At 32.5% G+C, this 22,322-nt stretch overlaps 2 protein-coding genes across 3 annotated transcripts; both read right to left on the reverse strand.

Moving 5' to 3' along the window:
• LOC133305427 (4-coumarate--CoA ligase CCL1-like) lies at positions 1–11,680 on the reverse strand. The gene is made up of 6 exons (XM_061505650.1): positions 11,654–11,680; positions 6,405–7,409; positions 5,425–5,620; positions 927–1,140; positions 470–572; positions 1–126 (listed from the first exon to the last, which is right to left on the reverse strand). The coding sequence occupies exons 1-6, from the start codon at positions 11,678–11,680 to the stop codon at positions 1–3; spliced, it is 1,671 nt and encodes a 556-aa protein (XP_061361634.1).
• A 399-nt stretch (positions 11,681–12,079) lies between these two features.
• On the reverse strand, positions 12,080–22,322 carry LOC133305512 (4-coumarate--CoA ligase CCL1-like). Of its 2 annotated transcripts, XM_061505751.1 has the most exons (6): positions 22,299–22,322; positions 18,872–19,837; positions 17,064–17,262; positions 13,738–13,951; positions 13,535–13,637; positions 12,080–12,442 (listed from the first exon to the last, which is right to left on the reverse strand). In XM_061505751.1, exons 1-6 carry the CDS (start codon positions 22,320–22,322, stop codon positions 12,323–12,325), a joined length of 1,626 nt encoding a protein of 541 aa, XP_061361735.1. In that variant the 3' UTR covers positions 12,080–12,322. The 2 variants fall into 2 exon arrangements, with proteins under 2 accessions (XP_061361735.1, XP_061361737.1); XM_061505753.1 differs by lacking the exons at positions 12,080–12,442; positions 22,299–22,322 and adding an exon at positions 12,550–12,942 and having other exon boundaries at positions 18,872–20,018.

Consider the following 22,322-nt stretch of genomic DNA (forward strand, 5'->3'; position numbering starts at 1 on the left):
TTACAAATTGGACAACAAACCTTCCGTAAGCCTTGCAGTTAATTCCTTTCGCAAAATTTTTCCTGAGGCTGCTTTAGGAATGTTGTCCGTGAAGAAAACTTTGTTGATTCTCTTGTAAAATACCACCTGCAAGAAACACACACCCATCGCCCCCCAATAAAACCATTTACAACCACAAAAGTTAAAAAATTTAGTTCATATATATGCTATTTCTTACAGCTAACAAGAAATATAGCTTTTGCGTCATTCATCAGGAAATATATGCACACTGCAACAAGAAATACTAATGACAGAAAAATAGATACTGTGATATATGTAACTAAACGAGCATCGATGTAGGGATTGCTTTTTTAAAGTAATAGAAAAAGAACTGATTAATTTTATAGAAATATTTAACTCATCTTTAAACTCCACATATATATATAATCCTATAAAAAGAAAAGAAACCAGTTATTTTGACAAAGAGAACCTGTTGTGAAATGTATTGCTTGATTTCATCCTCGGTGATTTCAGAACCGTTTGATCTTACAACAAATGCAACTGGAAGTTCTCCGACAGCTTCATCTTTCAAGCTGAAACCAACACCGACGATATTACTCATTTACAAATTACTGTTAACTACCAATATTTATGAGTATATAAGATAGTTTATATATTTCCAATATTTACTCAAAATATTCACGAGACAAATTATAATTTCTTAAATAAAAATATCAAAGGGCCTTGGCTTAGAAAAACATTAGGCAACCAACAAGGATTAACTGATAATAATGGGTTGTTGAGAACACATTTGTGTTAAAATTTTGTAGAGAGAACTTTGCCGCCCTAGTGGTCTTACTTTGCTCAAATTGAATTAATCGAATAATTGATGAATCGACGGATAATATAAATAAATAAATAAATAAAACATTAGACAACAAACTTACGGTACAACGGCAGCATCAGAAATGTTTGGGTGGGCAATCAACATTGCTTCGAGCTCTGCCGGAGCCACTTTAAATCCTTTGTATTTGATTAGCTCCTTTAGACGATCAACAATGAAGAGCTCATCATCATCGTCGATGTAACCAATATCACCTGTGTGTAGCCATCCCTCTTTGTCTATAGTTCTTTTTGTGGCCTCTGGGTCATTTAGGTATCCTGACCATCCACAAATCATATAACATCTTAGGGGGAAAAACGTAATACAATAATTTTTCATATCATACTTAAAAAAATAATGTTATTGTTGTGTAACATGTTACAATGACAAGGCTTATGTTAACTAATTAAATTTGGGCATTTGAAGATTTACAGCTGTTATAGTCCGGTATTAAACAAGTACTCCATGGATCTTCTAATTGACCTTACCTATTTTCATGCCAAAGTGAAGTGAGACTGTTATAGAGGCGAAGCATAATCAGTGCCTTACAGGTCCTATAATCAAAATTATTGTGACTACTTGGACCCTATAATGACGTCATAATGAGAAAAACAAGTAAAATGAGTTAGGTGAGGATGTGGACTTCATAAAGTGATCAACTAGAGACGTTGCAATGTTGGCATCACCTTCAATTTCAACTTTACCTAGAACAGCTTTTGTCAAGCCTTAAAATTTAGAACCATATATAAGCAAATAATATCACACAATTTTGCACAAGTTTTGACATTTTTAGCTTTTGATTTTGAATTTAGACATTTACAGAAACTATTGCATTTGATGGGTATTAATGACAAGCCATACAAGTTTCAGCATCTATCAAATGCGGGTAAAGAGAATTGGTAGATCATATCAACAGACTTCAAGAATTTTATGATGATACCTAAACTAAAAATTCAGGCGGTTGTACGTTGAGATTGATTATATTAATGATGTAAAGTCAATTTGGTATTTCGATTGAACTATTTCACAGATAAAACAAAAAATTTAATGCGTCTGCACTAAGATGGTTTAAGTTTTTTCAAGAGTTAATTCAATAACTTAAAAATAATTTTTTGTATCATACTAATAAAGAACAATGTTAATTAGGATCTGCACGACAACCTTCCCGGAATCAATTCTTTTTTAATTTCTGTTCTCAGGAACAGAAATAGATAGGAAACTCGTTTGGTAAAATCGGTTTATTTTTTTTGTTCCCGGGATGAACCGATTTAATTTTTGTGCTAGAAAACAGAAAAAAGAATAAAAAAAATTTTACTTTTTTATTCTCGGGCACAAAATGAGAAACACTTATCTCTCAATCATTCTCCACCTCTACCATCATCACCACCATCACCATCATCTTGACACGACTGCCGCCACCATCGTCGTCGCCGTCATCGTACCACTAGTGTCGTCGTCACCACCACATGCCACCGCCACCATTACCACCCCCTCCACCCATCACTACCACCATGCCACTGTCACCACCACCACCACCACCACCACTATCACCGTCACCATCACCACCACCATCACCACTACCGCCATCAACCACAACCACCATCATCGCAACCACTGTCGTCACCGCCATCACAGACCACTGCCATCACCACCATTGTCACCAACCACCACTACCATTGCTGCATCCACCATCATCGTCACAGCTATTACCGTCACCACCATCATCAACGCCACCATTATACCACCCCTGCCACTACCATCACCACGTCATCGCCACCACTGTCACGTACCACTACCGCCACCACCGTAGCCACTGCCACCACCACCATCATGATGCCTTCACAACCACCACCACCACCATGTCACTGCTATCATTGTTACCGCCACAAACCACCATACCCATCACCATTGTCGCAGCCACTGTTGTCACCTCCACCACCACCATCCCCACCACTACCACCGTCGCCGCCACCATTACCACTGCCATTGTCGCAACCATTGTCGTCACAATCACCACCGCTATCATCACCACGTTACTGCCACAACCACTACCATTAATGTACCGCTGCCGCTGCCACCACAGCGTCACCCGCCACCATCACAACCACAAAATATGGAAAGGAAAGTGATGATCCAAATTTTTTTATATTCAATAGAAATTATTTTTTATTATATTATTTGTTGTGTTATTAAACACAATTCTCATTCTTGTAATAAAAATAGAACATGTTATCAAACACATTTTTTTTCTCAGAAACTCTTCCAATGCATAGAAATAAAAAAAAATATTTCTTTTCAGAAACAGTACTAAGGAATAGAATAGTTCTCATGCACACTCTTATTGTTGTGAAACATATTATATAGACACGGCTGACTAGAACTAGATTAAATTTTGGCTGCTGAAGTTTTACAGCTTTTATTGATAAAATATACATTATATTCTACTAATTAATAAACAAAGTATACTCCATGGATAATCTAATTTATCTTATCTATTCTGATGCTAAAATGAAGTGAGACTGTTGTAGCGGTGGAGCATAATCTTACAGGTCCTAAATTAAATAATTGCGACTACTTGGGACCTGTATTGGCGTCATTAATTACGATAAAAACAAGTAAATTAAGTTAGGTGAGGACCTGGACTTCATCAAATTTATAAAACATTTATAAGTTTTAAAAAGTTATTTCGAAGGGCCCGTTTGGATGAACTTTTTTTTTCTTCAAAAGTTGTTTTTTTTTAATGAAAAAAAGCATTTCTCGTTTTTAGTTTGTTTGATATCTGCATTTAAAAAAAAAAAGTCACAAAAAAAGTCAAAAACCTATTTTTTTTTCATAAGCTAAAAATTTTAACTTATAAGAAAAACAGAAGTCAAAAGCCAAATATTTTTTTCAAAAAATAAATATTTTTATAAAAATATAAATAGTTTTAACTTTTGTAAAAAATACTTTTAAAATAAGGAAGTGATATAACTTACTTTTTCTAAAAGGTGAAACAAACGACCTCTAAATTATTATGTTGTGACTTAACTAGTGATAAATTTCACATTTATTTATAAAACAAAAAATGTACATGCAAATCAAAAAATTACCACACACTATATGCTCTAAGATAATTTCTTGTTTACAATAACTGCATAAATATTTTAACCTATTTATATATGGATTTTATAAGAATTATGTTATAGAAAAAGTGATTGTGTAATGTTATAGAGATTCGTTTTGTGTGCCGTAATTTCTTTTTTTCTTTAAAAAGTGTGGGTCCCACCAAATATTGTGTATGTAAAAAAATTTATTGTATCATGTTAAATGATAAATGCAAATCCATTTATATATATATATATATATATATATATATATATATATATATATATATATATAACTCGCGCGCACCTGATGGAGCCCGCATAAAAAAAGAATATGGACAAAGCACGTGATGCTTCTGGTATTTGGCATCACACACACAGATTTGCCGTCCCCACAAGCTTAAAAGAATAGGATAGGGTTTTAGTTTGTCCTTTAACATGACACTAAAAACTTTCTTACACACACAATATTATGTAGGGTCCACATTTTTTAAAGCAAAAATAAATAAATAAATAAAATTAAAGCACGTAAAATGAATCTCTATAACATTACACAATCAATTTTCCTACAAAATAACTCTTATAAAATCCATATATAAATGCCAAAAAACATCCGAATCCCTCCACTCGATCTTCTATTCAACCAAGCTCACAACCACCACATATAGACTCGAAAAAACATAAAGAAAAAAAAATATTGCAGTGTAATCCAAATAAAAAAATAACAACATGGATTGAGATATTAACACGGTGATTATCAATGCAGCTTTTGTTTAGACACTGTATTATGCAACACACAAGACATTTTGTCCCTTCCACGAAAGTCTCTGCTCAGCTAAATATTAGAACTAACGATTTTCTCAGTTCATATGATAGTGGCCATCCTCGCTATATACAAGCGAAGAAAAGGGGTAAATCTCACAATCAATTTCCTACTGATCATACCGTTGGAAGCCCGCAGAAAAGGAAGGCATATGAAAAAACGAAAGTACTCATGCTAGAAGTTTTAGCTTGGATTTCTATCATGATTTTGTTTTGGAATTTAGAAGATATATATATATATATATATATATATATATATATATATATAATTTTTAATTTCCTTACGAGGAAGGTTATATTTATAAATTTTTTATTTACGAACTCTTACAAACTACAATATGTCTGACCGGTAAGACACTCTTGAGTATAGTATTACCGATAAGACATAGTGTACTTTATATGTTTGTAAAAAAAAAAATTTCAATATAATCTTACTCTTTCTTTATATATTATTAATTTTATTAAAATATCTTAATTTTTTAACTCAACGCCGAAATTTTATTTTGGGGTTGCATTTATCTACTAAAAACGTTAATCCCATTAGTTAAGATAGTAATTGAGGCCCCGCTTTGTTGCTTGTGATGTTAAGGGGAAGGGATAAAAAGTCACATAGTACTAGTGAGTTATATAAGCAGAGTATCTAGTGAACATGAATACCTTTCATAACCTTTGTGCCTCTAACGCAAATTTCACCAGCTTTGTTTCTTGGAAGGGGAACACCTGTCTCCCTGTCTATGATTTTCATCTCTGCATTTCTGACGACGGTTCCACATGCACCTGATTTTGCTTTGACCGGCTTCTTTGCAAATGCTAAGCTCAGGGAAAGTGGTCCTGCCTCTGTCATTCCATATCCCTGCACATCAAAATTTCATTTTATCTCTTTTTTCTTCTCTTTATTAATTCTTAATTAATATGAAACGCGAAAATTTAGTTCGTATTACAAAACAAGTTACTTGTAGTAGTAATAATAATAATATAAGTGGTTTTTCCGCTTTGCATTGGCACAGATCACAAATTCAAAATGGATCACCATTTTATTGAAAAGGATCATGATATTATATTTTGTTGAAAAATTTGTATGGCTGTTTCTTATGCAAGCTAGCATTGATGACATGTGTAAAAAAAAAAACGAAGAGAGCATGAAATTTTAAGTAAAATTAGATGGTGTGTGTGTGTGAGATAACTACTCATTTTGTAAATTTATTGATTTATTTATTTTCATTAATAATTACAAGATTTTTTCCCCTCAAATTAGGGCCTACCACTGAAATGAAGCCTAAAAAAATATATAAAGGAAAAGAGTGAAATATATTATGGGATGTAACTTAAACGTATGTTAAATTCTTTATTGTTATTAACGGAAAGATCTATTGTACTATGGGTGCAGGTATATAAATATATTGGGTTAATAAAATGCGCCACGTCAACGTGTATTGTGAAAAAAAAAAGTATATATTTTGCCCTATATTTTCCGCTAATACTGATTTTCGGTTCATGCACAGTGTAGTGCTCTCTTTACTTTCTCCTCTTCGCACGTGCAAAATTAGAAGTTGAATTTTCTAAATCTCTTTTTGTGAGTTTTTTTTTTTTGCATTAAAGAAATGGGTCAATGGAATGAAGAGGCTTGAGTGCTTGACCTGTCCAAGTTTGGCGTGAGGTAGCCTAGCCTTCGCTGCTTCTTCGAGTTCCACACCCATGGGTGCAGCACCCGTGATCAAGACCCGAATAGACGACAGGTCGTATCGCTGAGCATCCCCGCTCTTAACCAACGCCAAAACGATAGGTGGGACAAACGATGCAACCGTCACCTTGTACTTCTCGATCAGCTCCAACAACGTAGTAATCTCAAACTTCTGCACAATCAGCACCGCTGCACCAGCGCGAATCCCGCACAGCAAAATGGAGTTAAGCGCATATATATGAAACATAGGCAGCACGCAGAGGAGCACATCCTCGCTGTGAGTGTACTGGTTCGGGTTTTCTCCGTCAACCAGCTGCGCCACCGTCGTCACCAAGTTTTTGTGCGTTAACATCACTCCCTTGGGAAGCCCAGATGTTCCGGAGGAAAAAGGGATCGCCACGACGTCGTCTGGGCTTATCTTAACGGCGGGAGCTTCACTCTCGTCAGCGTTCGTCAGCGCAGAGAAATGCAGAACACCATCCTCCGGCGAGGAATCAATGCACATCACCATCACATCGTTGTTTTCAGCGAAACCCTTGATTTTCTCGACGTATGCGGCCTGAGTTATGATCAGCTTGGTGTTCGTCGCCGCCGCTTGCTTCGCGAGCTCTGCCGGCGTGTAGAACGGATTTGCGGTGGTGACGGCGGCGCCGCGGTGCGATGCCCCTAGAAAAGCGAGGGCGAACTGGGGACAGTTGCGGAGGAGGAGCATGATGACGTCACCCCGACGAATGCCGAGGTTGTTGAGGCCGGAGGCGATCCTACGAGCGGTGAGTTTGACCTCGGCGTAGGTGAGGGTGTCGCCGGTGTCGCTGTTGATGAGGCAAGGGCGGTGTTTGAAGTTGGACAAGTTTTGGAAGCAGTAAGAGTGTAATGGAAGATGAGTGGGGATGGAAATGTCAGGGAGTTTGGAGTGGAAGATGAATTCTTGTGGATTAGCTGCCATTTCGAGAGAAAGATGCTCAGGGAATGGGGGTAACACTAACACACTTGTGTAAATTGATTTCTCTCTCTTTATGTATATACATAGAGTTCAACATTTTTGTCTTGGTTGCTGAATTTTTTTTTTCTAACACCTGTATAAAGTGTGTAAATCTCATTATATATAAATTTTTTTTCATTATAATGAAAGTCACTCAATTTTATATTAATATGGCAGAAAAAAATTTCGGCATTAAAGTAAACATATTTCTCTCATATATATATATATATATATATATGAGATTAATATGGTGATATTTTTATCTCCTACGTACACGTATAAAAGTATGTAGGGCCATAAGAAGAGGATGGAGAAAAAAAATATAGATCTCACACACACACACTTTTACGTATGTGTAGAAATTCTTTTATTTCCTACACCATGAGAAATAATAATCCATATATATATATATATTATCCAGCATCCTAAAATTAAGAAATATTACATTAAATTTTATTATTATTTTGCTCGCATCAAATGACTTATATGTTTAATAAATTAAAACTGTTACATATAAATAAAATTAATGATTAAGATTGAATATCTTTATTTATACACATATTAAATGATCTTACCCATATGTCAATGTTGTATTGAAATTTGTGAAAACCTATCTAACACAAATTTGTTGTACCAGAAATTTCGGACAGGCGGGCAAATTTAACTTCACGTGAATTGAAATGGAATGGTGTCGGTGTCACCATGTACATATGCGCTTGTTGGGACTGGGACTGGGACAGCCACATTGACAAGTTTGAATCGGATATTGGATTTGAGAATGAAGGATGTGGTTTGCTTCTAATTAAATCAAATCACCCCATGCTTTTATCCGTTTCCTTTCTTATTTTTTTTTATTTAAAAATTGATAATCGGTACTTGAAGGAATGTTTTTTCTTTTTTGATATTTTTTTTGCTTAGTAGTTAATCTGTTATATTAGATTATTAAAATATCATTTAATGATTTCACGTGGCCGGTGTGGTTTCCCTCTTATTATTTAATGTAACCGCAGAAAATGTTACAAGCTGTTTTTGTGGAATTAATGTTATATATCCACCAAGGAAAAACATATATGTTAAGATGATAAATACATGTAGTAGTCGATAGTCATGAAATTTAAATTAATATATAGCAGCTCCGTTTCATATTGGTGGAACATGTGGCAGAACAAAATATATATATATATATATATATATATATATATATATATATATATATATATATATATATATATATGAGAGAGGTTAGTTTTAGATTAGTGTATATATATATATATATATGAGAGAGGTTAGTTTTAGATTAGTGTAAGAATAATAAGTCTTATACCACATCAAGGTTGTTGATGGACAAAAATTATCATTTGGTATTTGTAATGTAGTTAATGATTAATTAATATTAATTAATTCGTATGGCTTCCTAAATTATAACCGTTGGATATATACACCTGTCATTGTTGTACCCAAAGCGACTGTAGAAATAATTATATATATAACAGAAGTTGCTGTAATTCGCAGCTTGATGATATATCAAATTGGGTCTATTATATAGACCAAGATTTACAATTGGTTACATCAGGAAATCAGCTAAACTTAAGGAACAGAAAGCATAAATCAAGCTAATCTATTTACATCAGGAAATCAGCTAAACTTAAGGAACAGAAAGCATAAATCAAGCTAATCTATTTACATCAGGAAATCAGCTAAAACTAAGGAACAGAAAGCATAAATCAAGCTAATCTATTTTAATATACAAGGTAACAAACCGTGATAGTTACAATCAGGATCCTAACAAATTAATGCTACTCTAATAATATATATATATAGGGGCAGGATATTCTTACACCGATGTAAAAGTTAGAAGTCTTACACTCAATCTTGACCATTGATCCACTTGTATCCAATGACTCACATTACTAAAAAATTTGAGCCCTTAGGTATAAGTGAGAATAACGGACAAGATTAAGAATGTAACTTACACTGGTGTAAAATGATCCTGACCCATATATATATATAGATATATATATATATATATATATATATATATATATGTAAGATTCGTTGACACCAGTGTCAAATTTGAAATTTGACACCTCATCTGAGAGACCTTAAATAAATAAAGATCAATGGTGTCATATGCTTATAAATCAGAATCGTTGATCTTTTTTTATCTAACGGCTATCAGATGAGGTGTTAATTTAAAATTTGACACCGACATCAAAGAATCATACCTCATATATATATATATAAATAAAAAAAGTATAATATTTTAGAAAAGTTCTTAGGTTATGTTATAGAGATATAAATTGTGGGATCCATACTTTTTTTGTTTTTAAAACAAGTGTGGGTCCCATAATTTATATCTCTATAACATAACCTATGAACTTTCCTAAAATATTATACTTCTCTTTCCTAACATTTTTTTGAATTTTTGTGTGTAATTTTCTTCCAAAATACCATCAAAGAATATCATAAAAAAGTGATATTCTTGAAATCTTTGGTCTTAAGAAAATTTGATAATATTTTGGCATAGGAAATAACTTTTTGGTAACATTTCTAGAAAAATGACTTTTCCATCATATTCCTGAAAATTAAGATTTTCGGGTATACAAAGATTGATCATCTATCAAACACCCCTTGATGTTTCCATATCAAGCGATATTATTAATGAGTGTTCCATCACTTTAATGACCAAGTTTAGATGACAAACAGATGCTACTCAACTATGCGACACAATTAATTCTATAAATTATAAAATGACTTTTATTTTTTCATATTATATAAAAATTATTTTCAGATATTGTGGCTCAATTAGTAATGAATCCCGCACTTATTAAAAAAAAAAAATTTATACACAAATTGAAGAGTTACAACTTAAAAAAAACACTTATTATTTTCCCATTATAAAATCATATTTATTATACAATTTTATGAATACAACGTGAATCACTATATTATATAAGGTAGGATCCTTTGACACCGGTGTCAAATTTCAATTTTGACACCTCATCTTAGAACCGTTAGATCAAAAAAAATCAATGACTCTGATTTGCAAGCATGTGACACCATTGATCTTTTTTGATCTAATGGTTCTGAGATGAGGTGTCAAAATTGAAATTTGACACCGGTATCAAAGGATCCTACCTCATATTATATTATATATCGTCTATTTTACACCTTTAACCCAAATAAATTCATTAAATTGTCCCATTATAAAAACTTCAACTATGTCGAATTACATCTTAAGATTATAAATCAAAGTCACGAGGATCAATACCTAGGTCGTTTCCTAGATAACGAGAACGTCTCAATGGGAGCGCTATTTATAGTTTTATACTATCGAACCGTTGACAATTTATTACGGATTCCTAAAATTATTAATAACATGTCAGTATTTTAATAATATTATACATTACTTAACTAGGGACAGTATCTATTAGTTATTGGCTAGCCCTCCTCAATGCCGTTTTCCTTGATAGCGTGAACATCTTCGATAGCCGCACTATTTGTAATATTGAACCCGTGACAAAATATTATGGATTCCTATATATGCAAATATAAAATTGATAATAATATGTAAGTATTTTCATAATATTATACATTATTTAGTGAATAAGGTATCGTGCATCATCTGTTTAGCTTCAAAAGTATCTCCTGTATAGATACATGAGAGAGTCTATAGATTCAAGATAAATTTACTATTCTTTGACTAAATATTTCTATCAAGGATAGAAAATTGACATCCTTTGCGGGAAAGGAAAACTTCTACCCCCACAGCCCACATGGTGAACACAAGGAATAACAACCACCACTGTCGCCACCCGCCCACCAACACCAGACTGACCAACATCTCAATAGACCTGCTGTAACATACCGGTATTGTTAATATTGATTATGATATTAAGCGTATTACAATCACAAGAGTTCATTTAAAAATACAAGTAAACTCTTTTCTTTTCATTACAAATGCAATTTAAACCAAACATAATACGTAATGATACAAACTGTAATCGCAACTGGAAACTAAACGCGGAATTCATATAATACATGTCTAACTATCATATATTACTTATTTTAAGTTACTAAGAGGTTCCCATATACCTACTTAGCATAAAACTCACTTTTTCCACTTTTCTAAATCTGACTACGCTTCTATCTTTTTAATACTGGGCGTGATCCACACATTATTAATTTTCCATCTTTTAGTATATTAGACTAGACTCAATTACCTTTTCAACAAGGTATACACTCCTCATTTAGAGCTCTCTAGCTTCGGTTATAACCGTTTGAAGTTGGACAAACAAAGCTGTCAGCCAACTCTAAACAGAGCACCAAACCTCACTCACCATTTCTGCGATTCTGAACGATTCACTAAACCAATTGCTCTCAAATTTTTATACATAATACTAGACACATTGAGCTTTAATTTGGTGTATCATAAGCCTAACTACAAAATAAAATGAAAATCCTTTCACATCATTATATAATATTACTTATTCTTTCTTTTTTTTTGGTAATCTACATAATATTACTTTAATTTGGTCTTTATAGGTTTTCAAATTTCAACTCAAATAAATTGCATGGATGAGTTCGGTCTCCTGGTGCAATAACTTAATTATACTTGTTCTACACACATGTTTAGAGAAATATATACCAATGAAGCTTTATGCTTCATTTGAACCTTTTGGTTTCAAACAAAAGAATAGAACAACGCAATAAAAATAAACAAAATGCAGCTTTTGTTTTTGAAGTTCTTTCCATAAAAACAATTATTGGTATTATATACTTTCTCTTTCGTGCTCGGTGGGTCACCATTAAGTACAGAAAATGACTCAATTGAATTGGCACCATATTCACAACGAGGGTGGACCTTGTAATAGAACCTTTTCAAATTGGGCCTACATGGCAGTACCAGCTGCAAGCCTCGCCCTGAGGTCTTTCCGCAAAATCTTGCCTGAAGGTGCCTTTGGGATTGAGCCCACAAAGAAAACCCTACTGATTCTCTTGTAAAACACAACCTGCCACAAATATATAGAAAAAGGCTTTTATACTCTATACTTCTCAAGCAGAAATTTTTTTTTGCAACAACAATCAGTAGGACCTACTTATCCAATGTCTGTTGCACAGAAAAAGTGGTGCAGCACACTAGAAAAAAAAGACACCCATGGAAATATTCATAGCAATATCAAAACGGGTTTTATAATTCTCGTTCAATATCAGAATTGAACTCTTTCTATACACTCTTTGATTTTTGTGCTGATATGAGTCTTACACATAATTTTTTTTAACATATGAGTCACATATGCTTTTTGTCTCTACAACATAATAAGATTTCAATTCTCAAATTATAAAACCCTATCAAAATATAAATAAACAAAGCAGGGACAAAATTAAAGTAGAAATGTAGCAGACCACTTTATTAATTTTCCAAGTTATTCCTGCTTGAGGTCGTCTAACACTGCATGAATTTTCTAAATTTCTTAGCACACGTCACTTGCACACAAAGCTATGCATCTTGCTGCAAAGGCACACCGTAATGTAATCAAAAAAATTTCAAAAATAATTTTTCACATGTAATAATTTGAAAAACAAAATAACAAATTCATTGATTCTCAAAACAAAATTTATGTTTTAGCTCCTCAAAGGAATTCCCTAATTAACTTTTTTCCTTATATAAGGCTTTCAATGCCGGGTCACCTCATGAAATAGCCATACCTAAACTAGTTATACAATGCGCCTAACACGGCGATTCATAATTTAGAATAAAAAAATAAAACATAGCTCTTGCGTAGTTTATGTACTTTCCTCGTTTTAAATAACTTTAAACATTTGATAAATCCAAACCTTATAACTGCAAAACTTTCATAGGTGAGATTATATTATTAGGAGAAGATTATATTTACAAACTTTTTGTTTACAAACTACACTAAATAACATCTGTCATACTTCAATCAAGAGTATATGATCAGTCATACTTAGTGTAATTTATAAAAAAAAAAGATTGTAAACGGATCATTTCTCATATTATTATATCACTATATATGGTTCCTGCCCCAATATTTAATTTATTTTGGTTTAGATTTTGAAATGGAACCAAAAGAATATATAACCTGCTTTGAGATGTATTGCTTGATTTCATCCTCTGAGACTTTAGAACCGTTTGATCGTACAACAAATGCAACCGGAACCTCTCCGGCAACCTCATCTTTCATGCTGAAACCAATATCATCGTTAGAATCCATTAGAAAAGAAAAATAAATAAACAAATAAAAGGAGAGGATCAAAACAAACACTTATTAGCTATAGAACTTACGATACAACAGCAGCATCAGAAATGTTTGGGTGAGCAATCAGCATGGCTTCGAGCTCAGCTGGAGCTACTTGAAATCCTTTGTATTTGATCAACTCCTTTAACCGATCAACGATGAAAAGTTCATCATTATTATCGATATAACCAATATCACCCGTGTGCAACCATCCCCCTTTGTCTACAGTTCTTTCTGTGGCCTCTGGGTCGTTTAGGTAACCTACCCAAACATGGCACAACTAAGTATAAGTTATGCGTTTGCCGTAGTCCTAAAACTAGTTTTTATTGTTTTTTTTTTTTTTAAATCAAAGACCTAAAATCAGTTTAATTTTGCCAGAGAATGTCTTTGGTTTTTGGTAAAATATACAACACATGATGTTCTATGTCCCTCGGCTCACCGGTTATAAGTACTATTGGATGATAGTTAAATTTGATGACCTGCACTAGTTTAAGATGCTTAGGATGCGACATCACGAGATATAATATAAATAGAATAATTAAAGATAAATAGTTGAGTTATAGAACAATTTTTTATTATTAATTATTTAATTCTTAATTTACAAGACTAAAAATATGTGATATCCTCTTTTAATACACATAAATGTTAAATGAAATAATGAAAAAATTATTGTAATATTTTTTTTTATTACACACAATAGAGTTATAAAATTAAAAGGGTAATGGTTATTGGTATTTTTGCTTTTTATTTGGGGACAAAATTTTGTAGCCTCTTTGGTGGGCATAAAATGTTTTATGTTAATGCTTTCAGTTCAGTATTTATATTTTCAAAAATTAAATAAACTGTATTTTTTTATTTTGTACTGTCCCTTTTTTTTCACAAATCAAATGGATCTTTATACTTTATTTAGTAATTTAAAATTATATATTTGGAAAAGATTTTATATATCTGCATTATTACCCTAATTATTATTTTTCAAATATTGGCATTTAATTCATATTTTTTGGAAAGTTCTAATTCATATTTTTTTAGTAATTTAATTAATATTTTTTAAACATACAGGAAAACATATTTCAATAAAAATTGTTGTTTTCTAATGCTTAGTGAACATCTGAAATATATTTATTGGCTTCAGTCGCACGAAAGAGTAGTAGGAATGTGATTGATTTCAAGCTTATGTGTTTAGAAGTGGATTATAAATTTGCAATTTCTAGTTTTCTAAATTGACTTTCTTTGCCCAAACTTACCATACATATACACCTCAAAGAACTGTAGATTCAGACATATAATATCAATTATCAATGCAGATTTCATATATAATCTCTAAACTGAGGTATGATCAAATATCAAATAAATTTTTTTGGTTGTAAATATTATAAGGTATGGTTATTATTTCAATCTCCACGAAGAGATGAAAAAATAACAAGACAATTATGGAACTCACAAGGGATATATAGAGTAATAGAGGCAAGTCTACCTATGACAAACTATAAAAATAATAGCCCAAAAATCATTGGTCAAAGTGATAAGAAATTTATTTCTCTTATTATTCAAAAAAAGAAATTTATTTCTCTTAACCAAAATTCATAGTTCCGTGGAGAAAACAAAATTCTTATGCATGTTACTAGTAGTTTAAAACTATATATATCGGTTTACATAAAAAACACAATATCACGTGTCTTAATTTAATTCGAATATATATATATATATATAGGGGAAAGTTATATTTACAAATTTTTAGTTTATAAACTCTTAGAAACTACAATATGTACTTCCGGGAGAACACTAGGTTACATTATGTTATCCCGTGAGTACATAGTGTAATTTACAAAAATTTGTAATAAAAATTTGTACTTGCAAAATATTTTCACTGCAAAATATTTTTTTCAACCATACTCACGTAAAAATGAGTAAATCCTACTAATTTTTTTTTCTCTTATCATAATATAACTTACTCACTTTAACGCGATTATGAAAAAAAAATTGCAGCAAAAATAAAAATATTAAACCTTTAAATTAAATATATGACATAATTCTCAACTACGAGTAAGCAAGTTCACACAATGTCTATAACCTAAAATGGCTCCCTTATCTAGGGATGTGCATGGGTCGAATCAAACCAATTTTTTTGATAAACCGAATCGAATTGGTTTAAATGGTTCGGTTCAAAAGTGGTTTGATTCAAAAGTGGTTCGGTTTGGTTGGAAATGGTTCGGTTCAGTTCAGAACCGATTCGGGTCGATCCTATTTTGAAAAGAAAAAATAAGAAATTTAAAAAATAAAGTTATAAAAATCAATTTGGTTTGGTTCGAAAACAGTTTGGTTCGGTTCGGTTCATGAACTGGTTCTTTAAAAACCGATTCGGTTCATGAACTGATTTTTAAAAATCGATTATTTTAAGGGCGGTTCAGTTTGATTGGGTTCATGGTTTCGGTTCAGTTTTTTAGTTATTTTACACACCTCTGCCCCTACCTAATTGCAAAAAAAATAACAGAAAAAAGACTCACCTACTTGTAATAAAGAGCACTTTGTAATAAAAGTTTAGTGCGTGAGTAAACCAAATTGATGGAATAAAAGTTTAGTGCGTGAGTAAACCAAATTGATGGAATAAAAGTTTAACGTTAGCAAGTAATAAGACAATAGGTCATGGGAAACGCATGACAAAGACTTTGAATAGACTTAGATTAGGCATACAAAAGTCCACAGTGTCGTTCTCGCTTAACATATACTTTTTGCGACACTAATTTCCTGCTCCATTTTATACATTTCTTTGTGATCTACACTACAAGCAAAATCAAATTTTAAAACACTACTACCATTAGATATACAAGTGTTCTGCGAATTCATATTCAAACCTGTCTTAAACTATATATAAACTTCCAATATTTTATGCTTGTTTCTGCCTTTGTTTATAAGGTAAAAGATTTCTTCAGTCAATGAAGATAAATTTTCTCCATTTAACTCAAAACAATGTCATTTTATGGCAAAAATCAAGGTAATTTTGTAATTGTAATTTATTGCAGAATTATATTAGTCTTTATCATTATAATTTCTTAATCTTACAATTTTAAACGAAGTCGTTTTGGACTTACTGGAGATAACTTTGTCTCCAATGACTAGATACATACTTTTCCCTTATTTATAATATATTTTATGATATTTTCTACTAGTATTGGCTAATTATATCCGTTAAATTTGTAAATAAAAAAACTAAAGAAATATATTAGTGAAGTAACTTCCATGTTTGTAGGTTAACAATGGAGAAATAAAATTTTGCAATTCTGTAAAACTCTATGAGAAACTAAATTAAAAATGACAAGTACATAATATAAGATTTTATTTTTATTTATGCTGGAAAGAGACAAGAGTATACCTTTCATGATCTGGTTGCCTCTAATGCAAATCTCACCGGCTTGATTCCTCGGAAGCGAAGCGCCAGTCTCAGGGTCAACGATCTTCATCTCCGCATTTCTTACCACGGTCCCGCACGCACCTGATTTCACCTCCAATGGTTCCTTCGCAAACGCTAAGCACATTGCTAGCACTGGTCCTGCCTCTGTCATCCCGTAACCCTACACGTAGAGTTCAATCATTATTAAGTTATGTTACACCGACACCCACACCCGTAAAAAATATGATATGATACTTAGACACATTAATTCTAAAAGATTTAAATTTTGACACGGGAGAACACATTTTGATATTAAATAATATTTTTAATTTATATAGTGTATATTATATTTAATATCTAATAATTTAAAAAAAAATTGAAGCTAAATTTATAATATTCATCAATTTTGCAAAAAAGCATAAAATATCACAAATATTTATATTAAACTCAATAAAATAATATTCGTAAGCCAACAAATTTAATAGTTGAAACTAAAAACGTAACGCAACGTAACTTTTGAATTCTTTTTGTGACTTTCTGCAACACGCATTAAAAGTGAGTGTCTAAAAATATAGAAGTATTAACAAATTTTTTTGAAGTACTAGTGATCATAGTTGTTAACTACTCATTTCCTTCATAACCTTTGCCTTCCTTCATATCATCCTCATGCTTCTTCGTTTTCTCATTGTGAGGGCAGTTTCGTACTATTACTCGCCCATGTTTAATGCGGAATAGACTTTTCAGAAAAAACACGCCGAATTTATGGGTTTCTAATGCTATTCATAGTTCATAATCATATCATTATGAGTGGATTTATTTTTCTCTGTTGGTCTAGTTTAACCCCCCAAAAACCAGGAGCATGTCAAATCGTTTTGCGTTTCTGTTGAAAATTATTCTCCAATTCATTTAGCCCTATTTTTTTACTAGGATTCTAGGATAAAACTTGCATAAATTAACCTTAGTTGCTTATTTTTAACAAAAACATTATATAGTTTTGTTTTTAATAAAAGCTAAGACACGTTATAGGGATATATTACATTTATCATTTCTTTTCCTTGTCATCTCTTACAATTGTTTTGTTAAGTTTGAATCAAAATTAAATTTATGACTCTCATTTGATGTAATTTTATAACCATTTATTTGATTTTAATTAAATATTAATAACAAGATTGATTATTATAAAAAAGTGGTAAGAAAAAAAGGTGATAAGTATAATCTCCACTGATTTAATTAGACAGCAAAATTACGTACACTTGAAAGAACTTTAATTAAATTTTGGTTTTTATTAAGAAAACTGATTATTATTTGAAAGGAAGTGGGAAGAAAAAATATGCTGAATAGGAAAAAGAATCCATTAATTATACATTTTTGTACCAAATAGAAAGAAAACCAAAATATATATAGTGGCGGGCGAGGCAATTAAAGTCTCCTCGTGTTGTTGCAGGTATCGCAATATTAAATAAGATATAATATAAGAGGTAAATAATAACATGAGAAATCAAAATATATCCATATTCCCATATATATTAGGGGAAAAACTACTCTTATGTTGCGTAAGAGTAGTTTTATCTCCTACACACTCATCGAAAATCGTTACATTTATTTTTTTATTTTTCTTTTTTCTTTAAATGACGGGTCCCACCACATATGTGTCACAACATGAGAGAAAATCTCTCCTTCAACATAAGATTAAATGAACCCATATATTAGACAACTAGAAAATTAAAATGAGGGGCAGCATAATTAATGAATACGTAAGAGAAAGTATTTAATTAAATTAAATTAATTACCTGTCCGAGTGTAGCGTTGGGAAGCTTGGCCCTCACAGCATCCTCAAGTTCCTTTCCCATGGGTGCGGCACCAGACATAACCATCCGAATGGACGACAGGTCGTATCGGTCGATGTCAGGACTCTTGGCAATCGCCAAAACTATGGGAGGCACAAACGGCGCAATGGTGACCTTGTGTTTCTCAACCAACTCCAGCAGCGTAATGATCTCGAATTTCTGCATGATTAAAATCGAAGCTCCAACTCGAAGCCCACACAACAAAACAGAGTTAAGAGAATAAATGTGGAAAAGTGGCAGCACGCAAATAACCACATCCTCGCTGTTAAAATACAGATTAGGGTTCTCTCCGTCAACCTGTTGCGCCACGCTCGTAACTAACCCTTTGTGTGTTAGCATCACCCCCTTCGGAAGCCCCGTCGTCCCAGACGAATACGGCAGCGCGATGACGTCGTCTGGTGATATTTTCACGGCGGGGATTTCACCCTCGTCGGCCTCCGTCAACTCCGAGAAGTGCAAGTAACCTTCCGGCGGCGAGTCAATGCACACCACTTTGATTTCATTGTCTCTCGCGAAATCCTTAACTTTGTCGACGTAGGACGATTGTGTTATGATCAGCTTGGAGTTCGACGCCGTCGCCTGTTTTGCCACCTCCGCCGGAGTGTAGAACGGGTTGGCCGTGGTGACGACGGCGCCGAGGTACGAGGCTCCGAGGAATGCGAAGACGAATTGGGGGCAGTTCTGGAGGAGGAGGAGGATGACATCGCCTTGTTGGATGCCGAGCTTGTAGAGTCCGGCGGCGACTTTGCGGGCGGTGAGTTCAACGGCGGCGTAGTTGAATGTCTCGCCGGTGTTGCCGTTGATGAGGCAGGGACGGTGTTTGAATTGGGACAGGTTTTCGAAGCAGTAAGTGTGGAGTGGGAGGTGCGTTGGGATGTAAATGTCGGGGAGTTTGGAACGGAAAATGAACTCATCATGAACATCATGTGTAGGTTCCATTTTTTGTGTTTCTTTGGTTGTTGTTTGTTGGGGAAAGGTGTGGGTGGGGAGTGAAAGATGGATGGGTTGGAGAGGAAAAGAGGGTGGGGTTTTGTTAATGTATTCTGTGGGTTCTAGTTTTCTTGCGTGACGACACTTTTCCTGGTTTTGTTGTGGATTTGGTTCAGTTGGATATGCAATGTAGGTGAGGAGGGGTGAGTATTATAGTGCAGATGGTGGATAAAGAGTTCGTTGTCATTTTCTTCTTCATTAAGGGTAACCTTTGTCAAATAGACCAATTAGGATAGGCCTTTCCCTCATGTTCCAGTAATACATTGACATGTGTTTAGGATAGGTGAACGTGGCACTGTTGTAATGGGTCAACAAAAAGAAAGAAAAATGATATTTGGCTGGAAACAACCATGGCGTGCCACGTTGGACATTCACCAAAACACTTACAGTACAAGAGAAGCTTGTGTATTTTTTTGTATTAGAACTAGGGTATTACCGTGAGTTGCACGGAGAAAATAAGAAATTATTAAATAAATAATCTAAAAATATTATTCCCCACGCTACTTTAAAAATTTGTCCAATTCCAAATTGTCTTGTGGCTGGTAAGAATCTTTGCAATTTATTGTTAGAAGTGGACGACCCAAATCACCTATCACAACTGCTTTCGGTATATTAATCGCGTCATCCGACCCGTATCGTCTATTGCAGTTCACCGCTCACCATTTTATGCAGCTAATTAATTTAGCATAATGGGATTGGTATTCTTTTTAGTTTTATCCATAACAGGACAAATTTGATTTCATCAAAGATTGCAAGAAATGAATGCCCTACCAAATTCATGAAATCTACTATAGAAAAGATCAAAGGAAAGATCACAAATTTCATAAAATCAAAAATTTATTATAATTGTGGGTTACCAAAACATATTCAAAGAACAATGCACATGTATAAAGGACTACTTCATTATTAGGGATCCAATAATTTTTCAAATATCATTATTCAATACTTTTTATAGGCCTGTGAAGTGGAATTCAGGATAAAGACCACTTATCTATGCTTTGAATTGGATATTCATTTGGAGAATATTGAACCCTTTGCTTTGGATCAGCCAGCTAATGTCTATTTGTTGAAGTACTAACATACAATTTCATATTATTAATTCCATTTTAAAATATCAACAATTTAATTTTCTTGAATATACGAGTTAAAAAAATTATTAAATATTTTTTTTAAGAATAATTGTATCTAACAAATTCCCAAGCATCGGGTTTTTCTGAGTTTAGGATTGAATGTGAAAAGTCAATTTCAACAGGACCTTTAATATATATATATTTTTAGCTATTCAAGTTCACTGTTTTGTTTGTATAAACACGATTTCGATATGAATATGAATATCTTTTTTTTTTTTTTGGTAATCTGAATATGAATATCTTTAATCCAAATACAAAATAAATAATTATTCATGTCAAAATTCTTGACACTAACATGACTCATTTATTACACATGTTAACATGATAGACACGAATAATCCGTCAATTTTTTATTTTGAATGAAAATTACCTCAATTACCTCATATTAGTATATAAAAGTAGGGGTAAGTATACATAAATATATAATTGTTTAATTTAAACAGATCAACTAGGGTCAACACAAGTATGAATACCCCTAACATTAACACGACATGATTCTTTCTGTATTAGTTTTGGTTGACACGAACATGAATCCAGGTTAAAAATTATCATGCTCAAGAAATAATATAATATAAAGTAATAAAAAGTGCATTGATCACTTAACAAGTTAAATTTTTTGGTTGAATTGATTCTTTATATAATTTAAAACTTCTAGGATCCAATGGGTCTAAAGTTTGGTCATTACCATCCACGTTCTTTTAATAAAAGTAAAAAGAAAGTTGAATTTAATTAAGCTCAAGATAATCAAAAATAAATAAATAAATGGTCTTATGCATTTTCTATATATTATTCAAAAGCCGAAATTTTTTTTGGCATGAGAAGACATGTTAAGAAATATAATATAAAATAAGTATATGTCTCATCACATAATTAAATTTTTAAGTTGAATTAATTCTTTATATATGATATCATAGAAGTATGATCCAAGCATTTGGAGTTCATTTTTTGTTGCCTCCATTCTTTTAATAAAATGAAAAAAGTTTTGTTATAAAAAAAAAAAAAAAAAATGAAAAAAGTTTAATTTCCATATTTCAAACCTTAAAAAAGGCTCTTGATGTGATAGGCTAATAAATTGTCTACGAGTCAATTTTATAATGCTTCGAGAAATAATATAATATAAAATAAAAAAAAAATATTTTCAATCTACTTAAAAAAATTTAAATTTTTAGGTTGAGTTGATTTTTTTATCCTTATATCTATGTTTGTAATTTTAATAAGTACAAAAAGATTGAAAATCTAAAATTTTAAACGTCGTGCATTGTAATGTCCCACAT

Source organism: Gastrolobium bilobum, unplaced genomic scaffold, assembly GCF_033153095.1.
Source record: "Gastrolobium bilobum isolate Gb01-03AN ecotype WA unplaced genomic scaffold, APGP_CSIRO_Gbil_v1 utg1221, whole genome shotgun sequence".
Lineage (NCBI taxonomy): Eukaryota > Viridiplantae > Streptophyta > Magnoliopsida > Fabales > Fabaceae > Gastrolobium > Gastrolobium bilobum.